The sequence below is a fragment of the Rhopalosiphum maidis genome, chromosome 2, assembly GCF_003676215.2.
Source record: "Rhopalosiphum maidis isolate BTI-1 chromosome 2, ASM367621v3, whole genome shotgun sequence".
Taxonomy (NCBI): domain Eukaryota; kingdom Metazoa; phylum Arthropoda; class Insecta; order Hemiptera; family Aphididae; genus Rhopalosiphum; species Rhopalosiphum maidis.
The window spans coordinates 81,063,280-81,082,114 of record NC_040878.1 but is presented as its reverse complement, the minus strand read 5'-3'; the positions used below and the strand labels follow the sequence as shown (position 1 = coordinate 81,082,114).

The 18,835-nt window shown below is 34.9% G+C and overlaps 2 protein-coding genes across 2 annotated transcripts in view; both read right to left on the bottom strand.

Moving 5' to 3' along the window:
- Positions 1-4,391: 4,391 nt before the first annotated feature.
- On the bottom strand, positions 4,392-11,680 carry LOC113552922 (GATA zinc finger domain-containing protein 10-like). Its single transcript, XM_026955956.1, has 3 exons — positions 11,402-11,680; positions 5,698-6,595; positions 4,392-5,453 (listed from the first exon to the last, which is right to left on the bottom strand). Exons 2-3 carry the CDS (start codon positions 6,528-6,530, stop codon positions 4,844-4,846), a joined length of 1,443 nt encoding a protein of 480 aa, XP_026811757.1. The 5' UTR covers positions 6,531-6,595; positions 11,402-11,680; the 3' UTR covers positions 4,392-4,843.
- Positions 11,681-13,758: 2,078 nt separating this feature from the next.
- LOC113553683 (FERM and PDZ domain-containing protein 4) overlaps positions 13,759-18,835 on the bottom strand; it is a 92,990-nt gene continuing 87,913 nt past the window's right edge. The window contains 4 exon segments of the mRNA XM_026957150.1: positions 13,759-15,070; positions 16,902-17,054; positions 18,104-18,349; positions 18,351-18,700. Coding sequence (XP_026812951.1) covers positions 14,726-15,070; positions 16,902-17,054; positions 18,104-18,349; positions 18,351-18,700 — 1,094 coding nt within the window. The 3' untranslated portion in view covers positions 13,759-14,725.

The window sequence follows — 18,835 nt, the reverse complement described above, 5'->3', positions numbered from 1 at the left end:
ATCCTTTGGGTCCTTTAGAAGCAATAACTATTTGTCATTTTTCAACTTTGATAATAATTTTTGGAAGAAAATTGGATCTATGATTTGAATATTAAATTAACTGGGAAAAAAAGGCTAAAGAAATGAAAAAGGATGGTTTACATTAAACCAATTTTCAACGAATTCGATTTTGCTTATTTGTTGTAACTCATAAATAAATAAGTGGAGAACCACAAATTTTTTCCCTAACTATATGTATTTTATTTAATTTAGTATTTTCTAGGAAAAATAGGATTTTCAAAATAATGTTGATTTTATTTTTGTGCAATTTATGTATATTCAAAATATTCGAAATGTTTTAGTTTATTTTTCAATTTATAAATTTGCAAAAATAAAACAACAGTATTCTAATATTTTATTGTTATAACAAAATATTATTTGTAGAGATTTGATATTTTTTGCTACTATACGGATCTTGTTATCAACTAAATACAAATATACAATGAGTAAATTATATTTTCAAAATATTTTTCATTCATTTTAAGCTATTTATACCACAAACTTATTCACAAATCACAACATTCTACGGTCCACGGTATTCATGGGTATTAACTATATTCACTTGTACGTTGATAACAATTAGAGTAGGTACTTAATATTAAACAAAAATTGTAAGGCATGGTTAAAACACATGAAAATGTTTTACAAGATTCCGTGTGTTAAGTTGTAAAAGTTGTTCACTGTGGGTTGGTAGAGTTTTATTTTATTAGAATTTGAAGTTCAAATTTTGACAAAATCGGATATTTAAACATATTAAAACCAATCGAATTACCTATTCATAACTCATTGAAAAATAAACTACTGATAGCAAATGCGATAATTATGAAATATCCTAAGGAATATAAGTTAATTGGCAGTCTTAGTTCAGAATTATTTTTGATACTACAATGTAATAGTTTATCACTGAATTATAATTTTAATACATCTATTACAGTATTTTACTATTTTATCCAATGACGAGGTGTCGAGGTATATTTGTCCCTGCTATATAATATATAGTGATTTCTCTAGTTTATAAGCCATGGTAGGTACAATGTTATAACAACAAAAAAATGAATACAAATATCGTATAGAAATACAAGTACCTACATAATACAAGATTGATAATATAAATGCATGTAAGATTGCACCTAATAATAACGTATACGACAAAAACATAATGATATATATCAGCTAAAAAAAATGTACGACAAAATAAGTAAATTGTAATTTACTATAATATATATTTTAATAAACAAAATATGGGCTATAGATATTTAATTTGAAATTTATGCCTTTTAAATGTATACAAAATTACTTCTTAATTTTAATAATTTAATACAGAGCTAAACGATATTATATAATACTACAGAAAACTCACTTTTTAGTTTTTAATAAGACGTGATAAAAAATAATTTCGACTGTATTTTATATTTAACTAGGTATTAAAGGATTATAAAGATAACTACTGTGTATTTAATGATCAGTATACCAAGTTATATATTAGTATGCGAGTTTGCAATGCAATGAATAATTTAAGATAACTCGTTGATTCAAAGTCAAAGAGAGATTTATTATCGTTTATATAACTTATAAGTTTATTAGAGGCCGAAAATTTATGCATTTGCATATTTTTACTCGGTAGTTTAAAAAAATGCTGTACATGTTAAAAATTTGGATTGCATCATAAGTAATCAGTTCAAAAATTAAATAAAATTGTATACATTTTCGCCGCATAGGTTATGTACAAAAACAATAATCTTTAAGTTCATTCGTATATATTAGGGTTATAGTTAGCGTCCCAAAATAGATTGGGAATTTAATTCCCAGAGTTATAATTATCGATAACCGTTATAACGTTATCCTCTATACTTATTAAGTATTACTCAAAATCGTTTAAAATTCTTTATTGCTAACCGGAATGCCATAAATGCAACATTCATATTAATAAAATTTTGCGATTTATTTTTTTTTCCACAAAACGAAAACAAATGTTATATGGCGATCCCACGTGTATATTGTAATTTTTGAAAAATTATGCACTCGTTAATATATAATATATATTATACGCAGATTGGTATGCAATATGCTTGTACGTACTACTATTGTACTAGTTGTACCTGAGTACCTAAATTACTTGTAAAAAAAAAGGAACGGATCATACACATTTTTAATAACATAAAATATTATAGGGACATATAATGAGTAATTTAATTTAATATGTTTATAACTTAACGAATTTGCAATCGGCTCATTTAATTATGTTGAAAGTTCGTGTAAATTACTACTAGGTGCGCAGCATTCAGTGTATTGTACGTGTACTTTGTATAAATATAAATATTTATTTACTATTTATAATTAACTACTTATCATCGTGCGCGAGATTTTAGAACCGAAAAATTCAGTATACTATAATTTAACGACGGCGATATCGTTTAAATAGGTTTTTTTTTTAACGGCGATCGTTACCGAATACTACAAGTACATATAATATAAGTATAATGTATCTATTTAAAGCGCGCTAAATGTACATTACACCCCAATATTAAGAATATAGTCCCGTATAAAAATGACTATTATAATATTGTTATACTACAGCCTGTAGGTATTATGGATAGGGGTGGGAAAGGTATTTCGCACAGTTTGTGGTGTAGCTTACAAAATAATAGTCCATTTGTAAATTCTAATTTAGGCAAACACACGCCCGTTTCCGCCCGAAATCCGGTAGAATTAATTTTTTTTTTTTTTTTGTTTTGTACAATGTAGTCTACCCACGAAAATTTTATTATAATACAAAATGATTAGGTTGACAGTCTGCAGGACTATATAGTGCATATATAGTGTGAGACCATTCAGGGATTTTGAGCATTGAACGTTAAGTGTGTACAATATTGTTTACCCAGGATACATGCTCCGGAAATTTTAATAACGCATAATGGTGTCCGCGTCGTTAGAGAATAGGTTCGTAGACGGCCATCATTATTACTATTATTGTAATGTACACCGCTATTATATCTATGTATAGGTATCTCTATTTAAGTCGCGGGAATGGTCAAGTCGTCAAGAGCACATTTATCACTATACAGTTAAATACCTCGCATCGAATAGACACAATTGAACAAAAACTTAGAACGTTAACGACTCTGCAGCAGCGTATATTGACTACATTTGACGTATATATTGGTAAAATGTGCAGTCTTAAAATACCCTTTCACACAAAAGGCGCGAAATAGTTTTCATTATAAAGGAACGCTATTATATACAATATATATCATTTGGATCAGAAAACACATTATACGAACAAAATAGAAATGTATTAAATAAAAATAATTGACATCTTAAAACAGCATTAATATCGTATACAAAATTAAAAAAAAGTGTCCAAAAACGCGTATTATATTATAATAAATATATAAAATGAAATAAGTATATAGTATATTATAAAAATATCAATTGTAAAATTAATGTATGTTTCAATATAATTAAAGAATAAATTCACAATTAAATCTAAAACACCATACAATTATAGTACACGTACATGGACAAACATATTATAATCTATTTATTATTAAATCTAAATAGCAAAAAAATAAAATACGTCCAAATAGTGTGACAAAACATCAGTCTTAACTCTTAATATTCTGTTTATTTTAGTATGATAATATTATGTAATATATTACAGTTTACTACATTGTGTCATACCACTTGGCACCCTATTATTGTTCCAAGACATTATGACCGAAACTGATGTTTTGACGAACACCCCTGGCTGTTATAAATCAGTCATCACAAATCAAAATATTATACATTAATATAAATAATTTTTGTTTATAAACACACAATTCTGGGGGTCTATTAGTCGACTTTAGCATTTTCGAGTGAAATAAATATTTAATGTTAATTCGATTTTTTTTATGAAGCAAATATTTTTTTTTGAACAATTTAAAATACCAAATCAAGGCTTAGTTGAGCGAGTGTAAATTATCGTTATAAAAAGGCGGTAGATAGGCTCCGCGCCATTCCGTCGTAAGAACTAAAAAAAAGAATAAACAGAAATCGACGGCTTACACTGACGTAAGCCTTTACATATATTATTAGCGACCGTGGCGTGTCGAAAGTTTTTAACGTCCACGGATTTATACAAAACAATTCAACTCGATGTTAATATCTATCTAAGCGGACCCGTAAAAACAGCCTTAAACCGTTTTTTCACGTGTGAAAAATTCTCACTCCGGCACGTCATTACTGTATAAGGTATAATACTATATTATTTACAAGTACGACCTTCGTAAAACTATAATAACAGTGTTTGGTACTAAAAAACTTTAATTAATCGATTGTTTAATATAAATTTATAAGGATTTCGATTTCAAGAAAAATTTAAAATTAATAAATTTCAATTATAGTTTATATCCATTGAATTTTTCAATAATAATATATTACAATTATTGTATTTGAAACAATTAATGTTGTTACGGCAAAGTTTAACTATGAGGAAAACTAGTTGCGTAATGAAAAACTATAATGACGTGGTATTGACTTAATATTTGTTATTGGCTAATTCAATTAATGTATTTAAAGTACGATCCTTATAAACTTAAATCACAGGGTAAACGTGGTTTATTTTTACCCGACACTGCAACCCAGGGTAGTGTTAATGCGTTTAGAATACTTAGTCGTATATAATTTGACAGCGATTACAAAATATGGTTTGAAAAGTGATACGGAAAACTGAAGTATAATATATGCATAATACAGTATTCTAGCTTATATTGATAACATTATACGTACAAATATCAGTAACAGCATACCTATTCGACGAGCATCACATGGACTTGAGCAACCGTCTCTTAATGTCTTTCATCTCGCTCACCTTCTTGGTCAGGTACATGACGCTGATTTGGTTCTCGATGTACTTCTGCCGCTTGGCGTCCCGCGACCGCTTGGCCGCCTCGTTGTTCTTCTGCCGCTTCATGACGTACGTCTGGTCGTACTGCTGCTGGCCGGACGTCAACCGGTGGTCGTCGTTGTTGTTGCTGCTGCTGCTGCTGTTGTTGTTGTTGTTGTTGTTGCTAGACCGCCTCATTTTCTCAAAGTTCCTCGGCGGTCCCAAGCTCTCCATGTACCTGTGCCGGAACGACAAGAAGTCCGACTGTCTGTATATGGCTGCCACCTCCTCGGGGTCCACGACGTCCAGGTCGTCCATGTCGCACGCTTTGATGCGGTGATGGTGTTCTCGGTCCAGGTCTCGCTGCTGCTGCTGCTGCTGCTGCTGGTGGTGATGGTGGTTGAAGTGGTGATGGTCGTCTGTGGTCGTCGTGCACGTGGTCGTCGACTCGGGTGACGGACAATCGGACCGGTTGGCGCTGATGTCCATGCCCCCACACGCTCCACCAATCACTCTGCCGTCTAGCATCCTTTCGTAGTATGGGTAACTGTAGAAAACGTATTCAAATTTGCGATCAATGCGAGATCGTTGAAAACAAAAAAAAAAAAAAACGGAAAAAAAATTAACTAATACTACGGGCGGACGATAAAGTCCTAAAAAAAACGCGTTTCAGTGTTAAACGGCTGAGCCCTGAGCGCATACAAGTATAATATGTAATAACTGTTCGCCTGGGCATATAAATAAAATATCATATTATATTATCATAAAAATGTGTCGAACGATTAACGTACCCGAAACCGTAGGGCGGCTTGGAAAAGCCGCAGTCGAATCCGCCGAACGGGAAGTGGTTGGACTCGGACGAGGACGGCGACGACGTGGCCGCATACACCGGGCTGCCGGTCAACAACAACGCGGGGTCTATCGGGAGACCGCCGTACGCGGCCTGCAGCTGGAGTTTTTGCTTCTGGAGCTTCTGCTGCTGTTCCTGGTGGTGTTGCTGCTGTTGCTGCATCTGCAGCTGCAACTGGAGCTGCTGCTGGAGATGGAGCTGGTGCTGTTGCTGGATGTGCAGATGTTGTTGCTGCTGCTGCTGGAAATGGCTGTGATGGTGGAACTGAGCGGACGGCGGGAGCACGGGTAGGAACGGGTTGTACTCGGGAACGGTTGCGGACGAGATCATGTGCCGGTAAGCGGCGGCGTCGGCGTATATGCCGTGCAGCGGTGCCAAATGTTCGGGCATCAGTGGCGACGACGAGTCCGGCGTCCAATAGCCCTTGCACGGCGGCTGCGATTTCGGCGGTGGAGACGGCGGCGGCTGTGGCGGCGGTGGAGCGACCTGCACCTTCGGCGACAGCACCACCACGGTGGCACGTTGAGCGACGTTCGCGGACGGCGGTGGCGGCGGCGGCGGCGCCTGAGACGACAACGTCCTGCCGGCGCTCAGGTCCAGCGGCGTCGGTTTACCGCCGTTCGACGGCGGCGGCGCGTCAACCGCCGATTGCTCAGCGGGTCCGTCACGTTCCTTCACCGCCGCCGAGCCAGCGCAGTCGTTCTCCTTCTTCACGGTCAAGTCCAGCGGTACCGCATCCGTCGCGGGATCGTCCAATTCCATTGGCACACTCATTGCTCTCGTCGTTCGAATTCGTGCGATGTGAAATGCGAGCGGTTGTTATACAACAATATTACCAGCTGTAAAACAAAAACTTACGTTTTAAAAATAAATCGGTAAAATTCTCTGCGCGACAGTTGGGACTTCTGACGCGTTCGAATTATCGTGAAATCCACGGTCGCAGTAGTCTCTGTAATGGTTATATTATTCACAGTTGTGTGCGTATGGATTATAATATCATCAATCGTCACTTATTTGCGACTAAACGGTAAAAAAAAAAACGCGTAAGTATAATTGTTTATATGACTTCACCACAATTTTCTTTTTCGGAACGATATTTCAATTCGATAACGAAATAATTTATAGTTATTGCAGTGTTTTATTATATTGAACCGGGTGAAACGATTTGATGCTATGAATAAACGTGTTGTCTGTTAGGTCTGAAGCGGTGGTGTAAGCGCGGCCGAAACGTGTTGATATTTACATCGCCGGCGATTTCGCCAAAATACAACGACTGGGGGGGTAACCGCGATCGTGTGGGGCTCTCCGTCGTATAATGAATTCCGATTGGCCGGTGGAACCCTTTGAGCGCGAGAGAGTGCGTCCAATGGGACGACGGTCACGGCGCGGTCTGCGTGTGTGGTCCTCCACTTGAATGTCAATACGCACCGACGAACGGCGCAAGTACGCGTCGCCGCTGGGTTATCGCCGACTTCGATTTTGGCATATATTTTCGATTTTTTCTTCCGGGACACCGCGTGCGTTTTGCCGAAATTCAAAAGCAATTCTATCTATTTCGAATCCGTCACTATATATGAGGTTTAAAACGATTTCAAAACGAGCTGACTATGCATACAGCTATAGATGGCAAAGTGATTAATCAACGCGCAGAGCGATTTGGGAATTCCCACACGTCCGTTATAATAATTTTGCGATTTTTTTCAGGCGTATGTCATCGAGTTTTCGGGGCCATGGCGGAATTGTATTTTCATTTATTTCAATGTAACTACAACGGACATTTTATAGAAATCACGTATCTATATAAAAATAATTATTAATTAGTACTAATATGTATTGCATATTATAGGTATTTAAAATACGATCGCAAATACAAACCGATCGATGTACAAATTATATAATGTTTTAAATAATCGGACGGTCGTGTGTGCGAGGCATGGCAATCCAAAACGTATCAGATAATATAGCTAGGTATCTTCGTATAACGGCGATGAAAAATAATAATGTTTAATTATAAAATGTAAATTTAAAACCAAAAAATTGTCTTTCGTGTATTATACATTTGTGTGGTCTGGTGGTTATGTGTGGGCAAGAGAGTAGACGAGGAGGACGAATATTTCCGAAATCCCCATTGCGTCATTGACTGTCGCTATACGTATAGGAATTTAATCTAGTGCAAAGTTAATTCGAATGGACGATAAAAAAAATGGAAAAAACGAAGAGAAATGTCGACCGATAATAAAACTAAAAAGCATTTCGGAAAATGTCGTTGGTTTGTGTTCAACGCGCGTAGGTATATATATTTTGACCATTTCTGTAATATATACTTTTATACCTATCGCGTTCATATTGTTTAAAGTAATAATTGTGTTCAATAAATAATACGGCTATTCTATTTATACACGCCAGTTTCGTGTAATTTATATATTTGTTACCGCACAACTCTGGTCGCGACCAGGGTGTTTTATATTATTGTGTTTACTCCAAAAAATCGGATTGCATTTTTTATGTAGGTATATCTCTACTACCCCTCACCCATAAAGCTTAATATTGTGTGCTGGTTTCGATGTATTATTGTGTGTATGACAAACGAGTAAAATGATTCCCCCGTATTGATACATTTAAGTTTTAGTTTGAATCGTCACGCCCTCTGAAAATGTTAATTCTGAACAGTCATCTGTACCATGTTAAATATTAATTTTCGCGTGCTATAATGTATTTAAATATAATGTTATATTAATAAACTATTCTTCGACCACATTCGACAATATATGTCTATATTATTACTATACTACTAGCTACATTTTTTTTAAAAACTATAAGCTCAAAACTGTGTTAAATCTAATTGTACCGGACGTCTGAAAGCTGCAGGCGCCGTCACGTAATGATTGTAGACAATATAGAATTACCCCGCAAAATCGAATTGGATTATTGAATATTACTCATGAACCTGTACGTGGTACTACGCCACTAAGTGTATAAATCGATAAAAACCAACATACTACGTGTTATGCTTCGACCAATATTGTTATAATAATATAATGATAGCGAATTTTTTACGGACACTTTAGCATGGATCAGTTGTAGTAAACATATATATTATGTAAATATTATACAACGACACTTTTCGAAATATTATGAGTACAGGCGAATTAAAAAGGCGTGATAACAATACGCGCTCGAATATGTATTAATCTATTCTGCGAGTACTGGATAAATATTATAATACCTTTCGTCAATATTGATAGTATCATCTGGGCAGAATGTGTCTGCTGCCAGTTCATCCGCGAGAGCAGATATAGAACGGAGGAATCGATAAGTTGCCATATTCACTCGAGAGTGGCTAAAGGACAACTCGTATATTATGATATAATATGCAATATGTATAATGTATATACGAATAACCGCTGTGTTTGGTCGGAATAGATAATTAACAACTCGGGGTCGTCATCACTGCAGGGTTAGTAGTTGGATTGCGCTCGCGGCAAATAAATAATTTACATATACGTTTGGTGTTGGCTATAGGCCTGTATGTATATATATATATATATAATATATACATAGACGCAAATATGTATCGACGACCGTTGCGTGGTATACTGCAATCCGGATAACGTGATGGGCAATTTGTTTTTATTCCCCAGAAGATTTATGAGACGACGTTTACGATATATTTAACCGCAACCGGAACGACGGAATCCGACTTTAAACCTTTTTTTTTTTTACCCGGAAACGGTCACAAACGTTTAATAAATAATAATTGAAATGCGTATTGCCTATGTATACGAATGATAGATACGTTAGGCTTATCTAACTCGGTTGTTTCTTTATCCTAAGCTTTTATTTTTAATACACCAACCCACCCCATTTGATAAATTGCTAAATATTAAAATTAGATAAAGTACAAGCAAAAACATTATCATAATTATTGGCTATTAAAATGTATCAATTTAATAATGTTATACGGTACAATAATATGTAAAAAAATATAATAGTTCATTTCATATTATAATCAAATATTATTTTTTAAATCACTCGTAAGAAAAGTCCTCTAAGTTCAGACTTGAATAATATATCCCTACCTACATAGCAGTCAATGTTAATTATTTATTTAATTTAATAAATGTATGTAGATATTCGATTAATGTTATCGGTTTATCGCTAACAAAAATAAATATTCAACCATTAGCTAAACCACAGCTAAACCCGAAGATGTATAATGTGTGGTATTATTCGGTTAATACAAAATTAAATACTGACTCCTGTGAGATAAAATAAAGCGTTATTTAAACGTATTATGTTATATTTATTTTTGCTAAAAAAAAGTCGCAGATATTAAGAGGATGTCACACACTGTTTTCTCTCTCTAGCTCACGCGCAACATAGACAAAACGCATTTACGCAGTCTGAGTAGAACACATTCAATTTTGGTTCTAGAGTAAATATACCTATTATAAAATTAAATTTTGATGATATTTCTGAGTACAATACGATGAGTTTTTTCCATTATTCCCAATACAACGTAAATTATATCGTTTAGAAATAGCTATAAATTACAACATTTTTAAATAACCTTTAAATTTTCAAAATTTTATTTTTTTTTTAAACACTCATCGTCTTGTACTCAGAAATATATAATAAACAGTGCGTTGATATCCTCTTAAGTTAATATCATTGCAGCGCAATGCATGTATGTATGTATGATTACCGATAATACCGATTATTGTTAAATATCAATTTTATATAATACTATGTATGGTGGCTGAATAATATTCATTACAATTTTAAATTTAAATACTCAATGAAAAAATAAAAATAAATATTTATAAAAAAAATGCATTTAAATGTTTATTGTGGCTTGTAGTAAAAATAAAGAGATATATTAAAATAATTTTTTTTCTACTTTTACTAAAACACAATAAAAAAAATTACATGATTAAGTGACGATTAGAGTTAAGAACTAAATCATCTATAATTTAAAATTAACAATAGCTAAAATAATATTTTATAATAAATTAATAAAAATAAATATAATCAAGGAAAATCGTTGAGTTTTTAACTATAGAGTATTACCAACAATATTAACTGCACTAACTAGTTTGTTTCTCATAGTCTAATTGTATTTATTTGAATATAAATTGTAAGAGCGTCATCTTAAACCTATTTATCATTTTAACACTTTTAATCTATGTAATTTATTGAAATCCGTCAATTTTAAATTAAAGGATTGAAAGTACACATATAAAATATTAATATGTACCTATCTACAATCGTTAGAAAAATCTCGATCATATATATTTTATTTTTTGTCCATCAAACTGAGGCCACTGCACCGCAATCTCGACGATTTACATGATATAAAGTAACCGCTATATTATTGTAATATTGAGCTTGTACGCATCATATTGAACCTCGCGAATATAGTGATTTGAACGACTGTTTTTGCGGGAAATGTTACCGCATAAGAGACATGGTTTGTATAAATTAATGTATAATATTATATGACATTCAAAAAGGCTCGGATCGACGAAAATCAGCGACGCGACACCGTCTTGTATAGTGTATTACATGTACAGTATTATTATTTAGTTCGCAATAAAAACACCGCGGTGGTATACGAGTATAAATATAAAAACGATAGGACTTACCGGCTGGAGTAAAGACAGAATCTGAATATAGTAGGTATATGTAGTTCACGTCGGCGTAGACCGTTGACCGGGGGTTGTGGACAGGCACCTGAAGATCGTCGCACTGTTCGATCGAACCGATCGTCACTGGAGTACTGCTGAAGCGTGTACCACCACCGATATGCTGCCAATAATAATAATAATAATAATGGCGATCGGACCTTTCAGCAGCAGATGTGGTGGCGCGGAGAGTAGAAGGGACGGCAGTGGCGTCGCCAGCGGCCAACAGCGATGATGGTCATTGGTCGCATCGGACATCGGTCGAGATCTGTTAAAAGTGAGCAGGTCCACGTCTAGGTAAACGGAACGTGTTTCAAAACCCCAAATCACCCCCTCCCCGAACACCCCCAAACCGACCCTGCGCGAGACGCACGGGTCTCGTAGTTAAGAGTGCCGGAGACGGTGCATTATGTATACAAACAATACGTGCGTATGCCGTGCACGTTTTCGTATTGATGATTAAAATTTGTTGACTCGAATAATACGTTTTATTTTTTTTTTGCGGGCCGGTCCGGACGCCACTGCAGGACTTCCAACAATAATATAATGGCGATTGGCGTATCCATTGTTGTTTTCAAATCTTCGTTAGGGAAATCGGTTCGGCGAAAAACCCGTTTTGACCTGAAAATCCCATCTCACCAATTCCCACCAGATCCGCAGACACTATTTATATAGTATCTTATTGTTATAATACTATAGGTATATTGACGTTATTTTAACAACAATATTGTGTTATACGGGCAAAGGGATAGAGGTATACGATGCCCATCACATCCTGGGTTTATTAAAAGATAACAATGAGAGGCGATGGTAAGAACTTTGAGAAATCGAAAAAAAGAGGTGTGAACGGTGTTAAAATAGCATTTAAATGAATACATAATACGTACCTACCTAAGATTGTTGACCAAAGGATTAGTTTTGGACTGAAATAATTATGTGTACACGAAAAATACCATTTAATTCAAACATTAATTGACCAACTCTTCGTGTACAAAAACTATTCCGGAACTTTAGTGTGGACACACGACGACAACGACTAGGAGACGTTAGGTCATTATTTAGATAGCAAAACACGGTTTGTGAAATTAAATTTGTTTATTCATTTGTGGTGGTCGTATAATAGTCATAATAGACATGCGGATCAAACAAACTGCGTTCATGAGATGTTTACGTTGAAATAAATTATAATACGTACATTATTATTGTTTCGGTTTCTTATATCGATTTTGAAGCCACAATAAAATTGTGTTTGCGTTTGATCGATTACATTTATTTTCGCTCTAACGACGATTATTAAATAAAATAACACAAACAGCCTATTATTAATAATAATAATAACGAAAAGATTTTAAAAATTCTGCATAAAAGAAATTTCATTTTTTCATTATTGACAGCAACCGGGGTACTACAGGTGGCAGGTGAACGGTATATGCGGCGGCAATGTATACGTGCGTTCGTATGTTCGATAATCCCCGAGTCGTCGTATGATCGAAATGCAGTTTACTTTTTTCGCATTAAATACATATAGCATTACAATGATTTTGATTATATATTGTTTGTATTGAGTACATAGAGACGCTCAATATACAATAGTCGGTATTACTACGGTGGGTATTGAACGTACCTATATAGTTGTTATAACTGTATTGACATATTGCTTTATATGAATGGACAAAATAAACGCGTACAGAAATATAATTTATTCAGATTATGCGACTCGAGTTTGTTTTTTTTCCGTGTATGGGTGTATGTATTAATTGTCGGCATTATTGACTTTCAATCCGAATAATAGCCATCAGCTGTAGTGTGTCACCGTGTTGGTAAACATTGTGAATCGTGATATTGCATCGTAATAATACAATAATAAAATAATAATTAATCAGAGCTTATATTTTATTATCATATATTATTTTTCATCAAAAACCTGTTTTTAATCAAACATATTCTTACAATTTTGTTTTTTGGTAAAATATGAAAATACATAAAAAAAAATGTCTGTTTTTGGAAATAATAATAATAAACAAATACAAATCTATACAGTTTATGACATATTATGATAAAGGTTAAAAACACTATATGTCAATTAAAAAACAAAAAAATTATGTTCTACATACTGCAATTATAAATAATATGTAATTATGTATATTATACAATTAAAAAAATGGTACAAGATGGTACATTGCGTAACGCATTGAAATAATAAATAACAAAATAAATTATAGTCATAATAATATTATGGAATGGAAAAATTAACAACGTTAGCGTTAAAGAAAATAAAACCGATTTATTTTATTTATATTACTAAGTCTATAATAGTATATTATATATTATTATTACTATAATATAATATATTATAGTAATTTTTTTCATGTGAAATCGAACTATTTCCGTATGGTATATTAGGTGCACTGCGAAAATATTATTTATTTTGATTAATTGACATGCCATTTATTAAACGTGGGATAAAAACTAGATTTTTTTAAATATTTTTATAAAACAACCTTATTTACGTTACTTACAAATCGTATATTATAATGCGTATATTATTCGAAAAACGAACAGATCGAATTATTTTCTAAAATTTGACTAGATTTAACGCTACAACCTTATAATAATGATAATAATGATAATAAAAAAAAAAAGAAACAGTAAAAACAATAATAATAATAAAAACACATAGAGATACTGATAATTCTCGACGGGTACGACGACGTGTGTCGTTTCGCACGGGAGACTTACCCGAACCGACGGTACTGGGATGCCCTATTTTATGTAATTATATTTGGTCTTGGAAATCCAACGAACGGATTGAGCGCATAAATCGATAACACACATTTACATATTATATATATTTTATTGTTTGATGTATCGATCGATCGATACTACAGAGATAACGACGAATGACGATGTAATTTTGTCATCGACAACGGGGTGCATGTTTACGACGATCAATAATATTATATTTCACGCTATTCGACCTACAATACGTAACCTATATAATTGTTAATAATATATTAAACATTATAATATTATATTGTATATAATTAAAACGATTTTTTGGCTCCGACTTAACGTTAAAAAAAACAAAACAGAACAAAACAAACAAACTTGAGACTCCGTCCTACCTATATAATAACCTATAATTATTTGTACATAAAAAATAAACCATTAGGTTTTTTTCCTCTTCCGTTTTCCGGTCGGTTCTCCGCCGGCGGAACACGCGTTGCGGCCGACACTCGTCGACACCTAGTCAGGACCCGCGGCGGTCCCGACCGATAATCGTCGTCAGGGCGAGAACACCCGGAGGCTGCGCAACAGTTTCGCCAACACGTTGGCCAGCCCCTCGGCGTGCCTGGTAAGCGTTTCCGTGCACACGTCCGTGTCCACCAACAGACCGTGGAACGTGCGCAGCACGTCGGCCACCTTGAGTATGAGGTTGCGGGTCTGCAGCGGCGACGACGTGTGCCTAGTCATGTTGCCGCTGAGCACGGTCATCCGGCGCAGTTGCGTCACGCACTGCGACAAGTTCGCCTGGAACTCGGCGCTTTTCGGGTTCATGTAGCACCGGATCAGGATCTTCGAGGACGTCACCAGCTGCCTGGCTTCTTGGCACAGTATGTCCTTGGCTTCCTGAATTTGGGCCGCGCGCAAAAAACAAATTAATGCCATGTCATATATTACGAAGTACCTAAAACCTATTATATTATATATATGTCGTGTTGTACGAATTTACGTTGGGGAGGAGAACCAATCCCGACAACACCCTTTCCACCCGCCCGCCACACTTATTACTTTGGCGATAGCGTGTAGATGCTTTGCCACCCATATCCTGTTAATACCTGCTCGAGAGCTTGCCCCGATGGATGTCTTGGCGAACGTCCACAAACGCTTTTAGACCCCGAGACACTTAATATATATTTTGCCCTGCCGTGGTCTATATATTATAGTATGTATATATATGCTGCGCTGTAGTGCTGTATATGTCGTATATTGTACCTATACGCACCTGAAAATCAATGGATATTTTATATACATAATATGTCGATTGTCGATAATATTATTGTGCTCGATTATTTCGTGTACCTATATTTACAGTGATTATGGGTATTTGTATAATAAAATATTATAAAAGCAGAGTTTATTTGATAAACTGTACACCTGCGGTGAAACTGTATTATAATTTAGCCGAAATTAAGACAAAACGTCGGCCGGTTAAATTATTTCGTCGGCTTCATATTTTACAAGAAAACAAATGTGCACGAATTCCGGTGATATTACTCGGTCACAGTCAACCAATCTCTGTGCCCACATCAAAATAATATAGTGGACGAACTATAATAGTGCGACGAAAAGAGTCATTAGTATTATACACGCGGAGCAGGTTTAACAATTGCTTAGGAAATTAAAAAACTCACAAGTGCATCAAGAGTATAATAAACTTTCAAGCGGAATAACATGTAATGATGTTATCATGCTATAATAATATGTGTATATTATGCAGAAAGTGCTGGGTGACGCACCCACTCACACATTGTGTGTAATATGAATAATATATGTACTATGCCTCCGTATGGTTTATACACGACTTACTATTAACTAACCGAATACCTAATAGAAATTAACATTCAGCTTTTAAACAAAGTACAAGTTATAAAAGACGAAAACAACACTCAAATTTTGGATCTAATAACCAAATAACTATTAGGTATTTTTCTATGAATAACTTTTCGACTAAAAGTATTTTTAGATAATTATTTCAATCAATAAATTATTAGGAAACTATTTTCAGTAGAACATATTACCTATCTGGTACTTTTGAGAGGCCATTATTCAGTATTAGTGATACTTTAGCAAACCAACTATCGAAAAATGGTGAAAAATATGACTTTGAATAATTTGACTTTTGTAATATTTTCGAAATTCTTAAAATGAATGATTCTTGAACTTTGTAATTTACAGAATTTACACGGAATAAGTAATTAGTACTGTATTTGCGGCGTAAGAATGGACAAAATTCTTATTGAAATTTTATATTATTTACGTATAGACGTTTATTATTTTAAGTTATTTATGTACACTAAATAATATTTATGCTTGCGATGTTATGTTACAATAAATTATAAATATATTGAATATATTACTTACATTAATAGTTATGTATATTACACTTAAGCTAAGTTAAATAATTTTTATTGAAATCAATGCAATAAATTATTATCATCACTTTAAATGAATTGTAATACTCCTATTACAGTAACTATCTAGTCAATGATAGGTAATATATTTTTTCGAAACCTACTAAACTCAGAAGTAAGATATAGCCCCAGTTATTTTATTTCCAGTATAATCGATAATAATAATTTTCAAAAATCAAGTATGAAATAAATATTAACGAAAACAAGTATGGTTGAAATTTAATATACACCTACGACTTAAATATATGTGTAATTTTATTCGTTACCTGAAACTTGGTCTCGTCCAGATGCGTACCACCGCCTTGAGCTTGAGCTACATTACACTGTTCGCTGAACTCATTTAGTCTGCCCGTCAGTTCGTTGATGACAGCCACCGCGTCCCTGTTGGTCGAATAGCAACCGTTTCGCATCAGCGTCTCCTGTATCACCCAAAATACATGACATTATACTATATACATAAAAATTTAACATATTAACATGTTGATAAAATCCACAACAAATATTCATAATTCAAACTAAGGGAATCAAAATTTAACAGTAATATAAAACGAAATACTTAGGTAGGTAGGTATATAACCATATAGGTATATTATATCCAGACTATAGAAACCAAGAGGTCGAAGTGTGCGAGTTCATATTAAAAACTTTTTCAAAAAAGCCACATAACTACGAATGATGTTTGGTGGTCAAAATAATCGGCCAAATATTACTCTTATTCGCAAAGCGTCAATGTAATAGGGACGTAATATAGGGGGGATGAGAGGGATATTTCTCCCCAGAGTTTTATTATTTTAATTATAATATTATAAATAATTGTGTTTATAATATTATAGTTAGAGTTTAATATAGAGTTTAAGGTTTTTTTAAATAACCAATATTTTGGATTGTAAAAGTAACCATTTGGATATGAAGTTCTACTAAAAAAATTGTAATCCCCCTCCACCGGCTCCACCGAAGGAAAATTCCTAATTACGCCATTGTATTGTTAGTATATCTCATACCCTTCTTAACGTACGCTAATAAAATCTCTGCACCTCAAGTCATTGAATCTCGCAATCGAAAGAACTAGAATAATAAATATTGCTAGTAATAATGACGAACGTCTAGCATGTCGAAATATTTAAGTAATAAGGACACTTAAAAACGAAAAAAAAAAATAGAAAAACGTCAAAAACAACGATTTACACAAACTAATAATCCTCTCACTCACATCGATCAATTAATAAGCCAACTCAAATCGAGGACATTTAAAGGGATTCAGGACGAACTGTTCGCGAAAAGACCTATTTTCATTCCGATGAATCGGTCGATTAATTTCGCGCTATAAATTTTGAAAATATATCTGGATTCCTTATTGTCTGTCTTATCGTCGTAAAAATAAAATCAACAAGTGATGGCTGCAATTGACTCAGATTCGAAATCATAGATCGTATACCCACACGATAATATTATGCATATAGTTACGCACCTGAGACGGCATCGGCGGCAACGGAGGTTTCGTCGACAGCGTCGAGTCCACTCTGGGCGGGACTTTGGGTTTGACTCGGGGCAGCGTCATGTTCTGCGCTCGGGTGGGCAGGCATGGCGGTTGTGTGTCCGGACTCCGTTGTCTGGGCCTCGAACAGCACGAGAAACCGGGCAGCGTCTTCTCGCTGGTGGCCGCGCACGGTCCGTCCGGCGTGGTTGCCGCGCTGGCAGACATCCCGGCCGCGGCAGGTCCTCGTCTGGCCGACACTCCGGCGGCGGCGGTCATCCGTCTCGTCGCCGGAGTCCGGTTGTCGGTGTTGATGTTGGTGTTGGTGCTGTAGGTGTTCGGCGACGACGTCCGAGGCCGTCGACGTAATAACCGACGACGGTGCCACCGATTTGGGAGGGGGTGGCGGTATTATGAACGACGATATCTCTTCGGACGTCAACACCGCGTTGGATCGCTTCTCTTCCGGCCGCCCGTCACCGGAAGTCTGTTGCGCAGGCGGGGGTGGTATGGTCATCGTGGCCAGGAACGACTCTAAGTCCAAGCTCATGAGATTCGTGTGGTTTTTGAACCCGTTATCCAGTACGGAGTCTATGTTATAAAAAAAAAATGCCACTCAGTAAGAACATAAGTCGAGAGGATATATAAATATACACAAAGCAACGATGCAATGTGATCTTTATTTGTCGTATAGATAAAAAATAATAAAATTGAATTTTAAACTAA

What these genes read in the sequence shown, in the direction of transcription:
- LOC113552922 (XM_026955956.1), bottom strand. Translation starts at nt 6,530, where the DNA reads ATGAGTGTGCCAATGGAATTGGACGATCCCGCGACGGATGCGGTACCG. An exon ending in AAGCCGCCCTACGGTTTCGG is followed by an intron (nt 5,454 to 5,697) that starts GTACGTTAATCG and finishes CGTTTTCTACAG; the next exon opens with TTACCCATACTACGAAAGGA.